At 45.0% G+C, this 9,552-nt stretch overlaps 1 protein-coding gene across 1 annotated transcript; it reads right to left on the minus strand.

Moving 5' to 3' along the window:
• Positions 1 to 535: 535 nt before the first annotated feature.
• LOC121834582 (indolethylamine N-methyltransferase-like) lies at positions 536 to 9,346 on the minus strand (the record flags this gene model as incomplete). The annotated part of the gene is made up of 3 exons (XM_042288313.1): positions 536 to 1,066; positions 4,329 to 4,536; positions 9,198 to 9,346. Coding segments are annotated over 3 exons (781 nt in total), but the record flags the coding sequence as incomplete, so codon positions are not given.
• Positions 9,347 to 9,552: the final 206 nt, after the last annotated feature.

Genomic DNA, 9,552 nt, shown 5'->3' on the forward strand with positions numbered 1-9,552 from the left:
GAGTCACGCAACATCTTGTGGCTACAAATTAAAAGAGTAAACGCAATACGTCTTTTTTTTCTTCTGCGTCTTTTATTATTGTGTGTAAAGAGCAAATAACACGCGTTTCTAGGTTATGAACACCAAGGATTAATTCTAAGCGGTATTTGATGAAAGTACAATTATCGTTGCATCGCACCTTCAATAAATAATTAATTTTCGAAAATCGTTTCGCCAACTTTCTACCAGAACCGCAGCCGAATGTTCGAAAATGGGAAGGTCGTTGGGGAAAGAGCAAAGAAGGCGTATAAAAGAAACATAACTTTTTTGAAACGGAGTATTGTTGTAAGAAGATGTGTTTATTTCGAACTGGACGTACATTTATTTTCGAAACTTTTGAAAATTGGTATGTTGTTCTTCTCTTAAGTGCACGTGTGCCGGTGACTCGCATAACGTTCCAGAATGGCAGGCTTTTCTAAAAATTGTCCTTTCCGTCAAAAAAAAAAAAAAAAAAGTTGTTTTGATTTGAATAGGTTTGGTTTTGTAGTGGTAAGCTATAAAACATTCACTCGATCTTTGAATGCATGTCGCGGAGGAGGCTACGTAGAAGTGGTCAAGGGAGGTACACCGCACAGAGTGATGTCGGGGGTGTCATTGTCCGACTCAAGGTTTTTGAGCCGCCAGAATGAACATAAACGCGTCATTTTTTCCTCTCAAGTCAATGTCCATGGTAAGATATTCATTTATCTCGAAGCCTGCGTCTGTCACCACTTCCTTAACCACGTCACTGGTTACGTTTGCCATAATGAAATCAGCGTTTCCCATGAAATAGCTGTCTAGGCCTCCCATACCACCCAAAACAAGCAAACCGCCGGGTTTCACGAGTGATCCTACGTTGAGAACCGCCCTGCGGAAGGATTCGTGGTCTACCGTCGCACTTTCCAGGCAGTTGCAGGAAAGAACGACGTCAAAGGCTTCCCCGTGTTCTTCTGGGAGCACTCCGGGTTCCAGGACATTGCAGGGCACCACTTTTCGGATGGAAGACCGCGTGCGCTCCATAATGTCTAGCGCTCCCTTCTTGACGTCGCTGTAAGGCAGAACAATATAATTAATATTTAATGGTAATTATAATTTGGATTATTCAAACTACTTGAACCTTAATACATCCAGAGCGACAAGAAAAAAACACATCAAAACACACTCTAAAAAAAGTATGTGCGTCTACTTTCACGCACAACACTCGGAGAGCCAATCACCGCAGCTTACGGAGGCAGCTCAGCGAATGACAATGCCGAAACATATGTTTAGACTAAAAAACGCAGTCTGAGCTGTGACATTAAGCAATGCAAAACGTCACGCTTGCATTGCTTAATGTCACAACTCAGACTGCGTTTTTTTGGTCTATTCGGCATTGTCATTCGCTGAGCTGCCTCCGTAAGTTGCGGTGATTGGCTCTCCAAGTGTTGAGCGGGAAAGCAGACTCACGGACTTTTTTAGAGTGCACCCACTGAAATCATATTCAGAACATGCTAAATACCTATTTTTGCCAAGTACCGTACAGGAATGGAACTCACTTCCTGGAACAATAGACCTATTTCTAAACTACCCAAGCATTGAGGAGAATGCTAGGAATGTATGTAAATGCGGAGCATGCACTTACCATCCCCGTATAAACGATTCGAAATAAATAACCAAAATGGGGCGTTGACGAACGGGCGTGCAAGATGTCATTTGTTTTAGGTTTTTGCTTTAGAACAGTTACTTCTGCCGACGCCAGCACGTGCGGCGCGAGTAAGCGCATTCGCGGCACGCTCCTTGGTGCTTGGGCATTTTAGCAAAAGGTCTATTGCCGATTCATATTGCGAACACTCGTTCTTATGCCTATTGTATGAGTGAGCCAGCATTTTTATTTCATGTTTAATAAGTACATGAGGCTTTTTTTGTATTCGTATAGGAAATTACGGTCACGTGTGTTTCCCGCGTTGTTTCTTTGTGCAGAGTGTTCTTTATTTTAACAGAGTGGTGTTGTGCACCAATTAAGCATGATTTGGTACCGTATTCATTTTGGTTGTGAATTCTCAAGTGTTTTACTACCTTGGCGTGCCCCTTAGTTACGGGAGTGTATAAATAAAAAAAAAAAAAAAAAAGATTAAGCAAGAAAGTGACGAGTAACTTAACATGTTCTCCTTACCCTGATATGCACAAGCACAGCGTGTCCCCGAAACATACTTACAGTGGTTTTTCATCGCAAACGTGATTAACTATCCACCGCCTAACTCCCAGTCCACACCCAAACGCAGCACTAGCGGTCCAAAGCACGTACCGAACTTTCAGAGCCAATCGTTATCTTGGGGCGAATTCCACTGGTCGTTTTGGAGTGCGCCGGGATTGACTTTTCTGGAGCGCGCCTATTTCACTGGGCGATCGGGATCGAGGCGGTCGTGTTCCACTCGTCGTTTTGGAACAGCTACCACTCCAGATCTCGATCCGGATCCGAGAAAAGTCGCTCCGCCGATTTCGGCAGATTCGACCAGAAGCCAGCCTTGCCAGCCCTCGACGCGCACACGTGACTTCCTTTCTCGCCGGGCATTTCGCATCGGAAGAATTCGTAATGGCCGCTCGCAAAGTGCCGCCCGCTTTGCTCTAGCTTTATTGCTGCTGCTGCTTGATGAGCAGCAACAGTCTATTCAAACTGTCGCTGCTCGGTTTGTCCTGGATAGATACGATCGTTTCAGTAGCACAACTAAAATGAGAAAGGAACTGAATGGGGGCATTCAAACGAGCGGCGTAAAAGGCTGCGCCTTAAATTATTTTATTCGATTTATTATAATCAAACAGGAATTTGTGCTGCGAACTCTCTGCATTCACCATCTCACCGGTCTCCTCGTACAGACCATTGTTATAAGGTTCAGCCGTATTATAAGGTTCAGCCGTATATGGTTCTTATGTGTTATTATATATCTTGTGTGATTCATATGTGTTCATTGGACACAGAAATTTCTTATAGAAATGAATTTTTTCAACAGGGACCGCGCACTAAACGTTAAATGCTGCAAAAAATAGTCGAGAAATGGAATTGTTGGACAGAAAACGTTAACAGCTATACTTTCGCCAGGTGGGGACGCAAATATTCGCCACACTCACATGTCCGAGTTAACAAGCAGTGCCCAAAGCGCCAGCTGTGTGCTTTGGATCTTGCTAGATCTCGGCGACTTCTGTCACCACAGGAAACGGGCCACAAATACTGCCCGAATATTCGCCGATGAATGGAGTTTTACTAAGCTCGAGCCTCCCGGTGAAGCAGTGTGTATGTTTTACCCGATGAAGCCGATGGACGCGGAACGCGTCGTATGTTTCAGTCTATACCTGTTTGGGTCCGTTTTTCCTCTTTCGCCCGTTTCAATTTTTGTACTTTGTTAGGAATGCCGATGCAAGCACAAAACCGGCCATTCTGCGTCAATATGATTGATGCGAAGTATCGATGGAACTTAATCGGCCGTAGCATGCTCTTCAAGGCCGGTATACCTGCGGTGTGAGTAGGCGTTATCTTTTTCATCAATTCTGACCGCGGATTACGCATCTGAAGACTATTTTATACATTTTTTTTTAAAGTTGCATATGTCAGAACGTTCACAATCGCATCCAAATAAATTTTTAAAAGAAACATCTTTAACATTTTTTTTTTTTTTAGAAACTTGCAGTGTCTCTAAATTAGGAAGCCAGCCCTAACACGCTTTCGGCGTCGGTAAATTGTCCGTGCGTACGTATTTTTGGAAATTCACAGCCAAACCAATAAGGTTCATTACCTTCACGTGCTGGTTTACGTGCTTCGTTACACAAGGTCTAGTCGGTGACAGGTTAGGAGTAAACTAAAAGCCCCTCCCCACCCAACTCCACTTTAGCAGAGCGGACGCTGGCGAGGAGGTCGCCTCCTCTCCAGCGCTCGCTCTGCTAAAGATGGAAGGGTCGGGAAGAGCTTCCACTTTAACCCATGTACGCCCTGCTGATTCACGGTTTCTCTAGGTTCTTTGCGTATATAGACCGACGCTCTAACCAAGCTTGCGTTTGCCCAGGCCAGGCGTGTGCGCTGCGCAGACACTGAAGCTTGATTTGACACCTCTCAGGCACGTAGCCGGGGGGGGGGGGGGGCATAGAGCCCGTGCCTACCTCCCCCCCCCCCCCCCCCCCCCCCCCCAGAAATCTTCCATTTTCATTTTGCTGGGACCTCCTCTCCTCCTCCCCCTCATACAGCATTTTGTCAATGGCCTCCCCACCCCCGAAACAAAATCCTGGCTACGTGCCTGACACCTCTGATGCGCCCGTCAGAGCCGCGCGTGTGTGTATGATACCTGTAGCCCTCCAAGGCGGCCACTTGCTCAGCACGCGAGGTCCAGTCGATTGCATCTTCGCTTTTGACCAGCCACTTTGTGAGCTCCATTCTGTTGTCCTCGACCAAGTCGCTCAGCACGATGTCGCTGAACCGACTGGAGGACATGAAAGAGTACCAGGCAATCGGGCCGACGCCCACTTCCAGGAGAGTCTCGCCTCGAGCCAGATCTGCGGAAAACACGCTGGTGTTTGGTTCACAATCTTGCGTTCGGTTGTGGTGACTCAATTAGCAAACTACCGACGAGCCTGATTTGGAGAACTGACTTCCATCCGTACTTCAGGGCCGCGAACTGTACGCGATATAGTAGCGCAACTGTTTCTGCCGCAGCAGTTTTTTTTTTTCCTGTTTTTCTTTTTTTTTGATGTTGAAGAAACTTATCTATAGTTTTTGAATAAGACAATGGTTAGTTCTGAAAACTTGGCATATGGTTCGAACCACTACTACAATATTAAGGCAGAGTCTGAGCGTTGACCAATGTGTAACTCGTTTCTGTGGTACAAAAAGGGGGGCGGGGGGGGGGGGGATAATTGTATGTGTGTGTGTGTAGGGAGGGGGGAGCAGTTGTATTCGGTTTGCCCGACTGCCAAGCGCATCCACACGAGGGAGATGACGAGCAGACGCCAGCGAGGACGGACCGAACCCGTTCGCTAGCCCTCGTGCCGCGAAGCTCTAACATCGCAACGTGGCACCATTGTCCAAGAGAGAAATCGGCGTTTGTCACCGCGACAAAGAATCGTACGCCGATGTTACGTACAGATCGAGAAAGAACCCCGTGATAGGCTTCACGCGAAGTGCCACTTGCTTTACCAACTCGAGGCATGACAGTGACACAGGCCGTGACACAGATCAAGAAAACATTGTACCGTTGCCAGACTAAACGCCTGTTCAAGTCAATGATCCGCCAAAAATCTGAGAGTGAAAAGAGGCTCGACTTCATCAGTCCGTGCGTCCGCGGACGAGAGGCGGAGCGCAGGAATCAGTGACGTGACGGTCACATGGTACACGACGTCCGCGGACGAAAATCGCGATTCGGTCCGTCGCCTTGGTCCGTCGTGTAGGGGGAGCAATCCCCTTTGTTGATCCCGGAATGCGCATCACGTGGTAACACCTCACGTCTTTACGTAGAGCCGCGCTGACGCAAACATCCCAGGGGGATGGGTAAGCTTTTGCTCGGGCTGCACAAACCGTCGCTTCGCAATGGTATTTTGTTCGGGTGTCTGGTCCGCGGAAAACCGGTGGTGGCATTGGGATCGCCATAACTTGTTTTCGCAGGTCGTCGGCTCGTTGAACGTTTCTTCTACGTTTTCACGAGCAATGTTTTTGGTGTTCATCAATGTCGACGTCAAGCAAACAACTGGTTTCGGATTCCACGTTCTCTCTGTTGCACCCCCTTTCGATCGGCGTCTTTATTCAGCCGGAACCAATTTTGCGTCTTCGGTACCTAACAACTCTGATGTCCTAATTGAGTGCCGCCATTTTACGTACGCCTTACTTTTTTTTTTTTTTTTTTTTTTTTACTCTCGTCAGCGCGCACGGAGCCTTTCTTCTTGTAGGTGCGATATCGGGTTCTTCCCAAGGGTTAAATAAAGAAATATCATATCAATATCGGCTCCCCTGGAGCCGGGGAGGGAGTCCCTCTGGTTCTTCCGATCGCTGACGTCACTCACAAGTCCCTTCCCGAAAAGCATCTTGCCACCACATAGCCAAATACTTTACCTGACATAGTTGCGCCCGCTGGAGCTTGCTTACTCCCACTATTGACCCATTTCCTTTTTCTACATCGCCAGCACACACACACCCTCTGGAATGGCGTTCTTCGGTCAGTGTTGCCTTTCCCCGTACACTGAACTAAACACAGTGTGAAACGCAGCGTTTTGCTCAAAGAAATAGCAGCATGGAAACGATTAGCCCGTGAAGCTTCATTATTATTATTCCAAACCGAAATTAAAAGAAACCTAGCTTAATTATTCACATTATCGGCCTTCGGGGAAATCTCCCTCCGACGAACAGAGGGACGGGTAACTATTTTTCTGACAATTATATACCTCGCATTCATAACGAACATACATTTTTCAAAATAGAATCCAAGAATGCGCGCCTCACGCTGGCACTTGACTCGAGGTTATATAACGGGGCTGTCTAGTATTCCCTATCTGACAGGGATTCCCTCGAACGCACTCACTCTCGTGCTACACGGAAGCTCTAACTTCATTCGGTCAAACTGATATTATAAATTTGCGAATCGCGTGACCTGACGTGCTTCGTCAACGTCCTAACTGGGACGCCGGAGTCAATAACAACTTCTGTGTTACAGTGATTGATGTTCTAATGGGTGTCCGGAGGGGGGCATGTGCACGTGTCCCTTTTGGGGATCCCGGGGATATTGACGACGACATGTTTCGGTGGCGTGCACTTATACACCACTAAGAAAAGTCTGCAAACACTGTCTGAGGCTTTTGATGGTCGCCTCATATTGTTCGTACAAAATTATGTCGCCAGAAATATGCGAACAATACATACATGTATGCAGGGATGGGCAAAATACATGCACATATGTATCGAACTACAAATACAAAATACTTCGTCAAAAATGTATTTAATTACAAATCTAATTACATTTCCAAAAAGAGCATTTAAGTACAAGATACAGATACAACCAAATGTATTTGGTCTCCTCCAAATGCATTCCTCAAAATTTGCGTCAGCGACTTCAGGGCACCTGCAACGGGTTTCTGGGTATCTCATTTTAATTTTGCATCGCACACTCGGGAGTTAGTGTGCGAGGCTCTAGTAACGGAATAGAAATATAATCACAAAAAAATGTAATTAGCTTGGACGTAATAGGTGAAAAAAGTACAGAGCTTCAAGCAGCTTTTTTTGTCGATTACGTTTTGGTATAGACCAACAAAGAACCGAGACCACCAAGACGCGCAGCACTAGCTAGAGAATTTTTTATTGTTGCAACTCGCACCAGTTACGAAAATCTGGACGACCCGCATATTTAGAATGTTCCAGGCAAAAATATAAATGGAATTCAGGCTGGAAAGCATCACAAGTTGTCACAGACACTTATTTAGCCAGTCTGCCTTTGAACGTCGATTTCGTCACTATTCTTGCCCTGGACTAGCACCGCAATCACAAAGTCACTAAACGCTTGTGCTTGATTGAGAGACACTGCATTCGGTGCAGAACGTAGTTTGCTTCCTGCTCTGGACAGCGACAATAAATTTGAGGGGTGTATTTTCGCCCACAAAATTGTATTTAATTACAATTGTATTTGAAATACCCACGTTTTAGTAATTAAATACACACGTCAAATACATTATCCAATTTGTAATTAAATACAAGTGCAAAATACACGAAGTATTTGAAATACTGCCCATTCCCCCCTGCATGTATGGAACAAACATTCTTTCAAGATGTTTGGCGCGTGTTCGCATATAGTTCTGCGATCATGTCGGCAGCAAATACCGTGTTTTTGTTTGGTGTACGATCACTGTAACCGTGGCCTTATTTATTTATTTTTATTTATTTATTTAAGTACCCTCAAGGCCCTGGGGCATTACAGAGGGGAGTGGTACAATACAAATTTGGAACACAAACAATATACAAACACTAAAAGCCAAGCACTAAAAATGTTAAAAAAAAATGTGTAAACAAATTAAGAAATGTATAGAACAAGGCAAACAAAAAAAGAAAAATAAGTAGTCAACGCACTTTTAAAGAAGTCAAAAGACGGTATGTTTACTAATTGCGCGGGAAGGCGATTACACTCTGAAGATGTCCTTGGAATAAAAGAGTTATAATAGGCTGAGGTGACGCAATGAGAAATTCCGACTTTATATTGATCTACGCGCGGCGAGATGAAAACAGGATTTAACATTAGTTTGTTTTTTAGCGAAGTATTGGAATGATAAATTTTATTTAAAAAAAAGACACAAACGAGATATTTTTCGGCGTAATGAAAGAGCAGGAAGTGATAAATTAGTTTTCATAGTGAGACACTAGATGTGCGATGATAGTTAGTAAATATAAAACGGGCACCGCGATTCTCTAGGTCTTCAAGATCAGTCACGAGAGTTGAGAGACCAGGATCCCCAGATTGCTGCAGCATAGTCTAGTTTGGAACGGACAAGGGTTTTATACATTAGTAGTTTTAGGGACACTGGTGCTAGCCTAAAGTTTCTCTTTAGGTAACCAAGCATGGAGTTAGCGTTGGCGATAATGTGGTCAGTATGAGTTTTCCATGACATGTTAGAATGATGTGCACCCCAAGGTACTTGTAGCATGGTACTGTTACAAGAGGAATTTCAAAGATTGAGTAAGTAGAAGATATAGATATGTTTCTTACTTGTGACGCATGACCGTCGTGTTTATAAAACCGGCACCGTGAAAGTTGAGTCTTACGTTAATCTTATTTACATCGCTGAAAGCAGAATAATATTTTCAAGGCCGCATAACTCCGATCCTGCTGAGACATAATTCCCGTTTGATCAATCGTAATCGCTCTCGTCTAAAAAAAGAAAAAAAAAAAAAGAGAAAGAGAGAGAGAGAGAGAGAGAGTGTATTTTGCGGACCCCCATCGGGTATTCTAAAGCGTGAATTTCATGTGAGCGAAAGTCGCTTCGCGTAGCACCGCCAATAACCAAGGCGACGCGACGGTTTTTCCTCAGGTGTGTTTAACGGTTTGCCAGCTCGCTCTTACGCTTTACGGAATTGTTTTTATTCCGCATACGAATGACAAACTTCGTCTTTTGAACGGTAATTGTACGAGATGTAAAACTCAAACAAGAGGTAGCTGAATCTCAGAACACTGAGCGCAGCTTACCCGAGTGAAAAATCCGGTGAAGTTCCTCTTGATGAAAAATATTGCCCGGCCCCTGTTTCAAGGCCGCATAACTCCGGCCCACAAAATGTTCTTTGAAGGTGGTGCTCAGGCTTGAGATGCGACGCTTCCCAACATTTTTTGTTCCATTTCTGCAACTAAACGTTTCTGGGTAAAAATGTATCGATGATTTTCACACGCGCCAGATTACAGCCGCCAATTGCTCACCTTCTCTCGTCTCACCTAGATGCCGAGCCACTAAAGCGAGCGTTGACGAGTCTCCACAAAGGCCAATGCTGAACAGAAAGACACAGTACAATCTAAAATGACACGACGCATCCTTGGCAATGATGAAGGG

Source organism: Ixodes scapularis, unplaced genomic scaffold (genome assembly GCF_016920785.2).
Source record: "Ixodes scapularis isolate PalLabHiFi unplaced genomic scaffold, ASM1692078v2 ptg001708l_1___fragment_3__unscaffolded, whole genome shotgun sequence".
NCBI lineage: Eukaryota > Metazoa > Arthropoda > Arachnida > Ixodida > Ixodidae > Ixodes > Ixodes scapularis.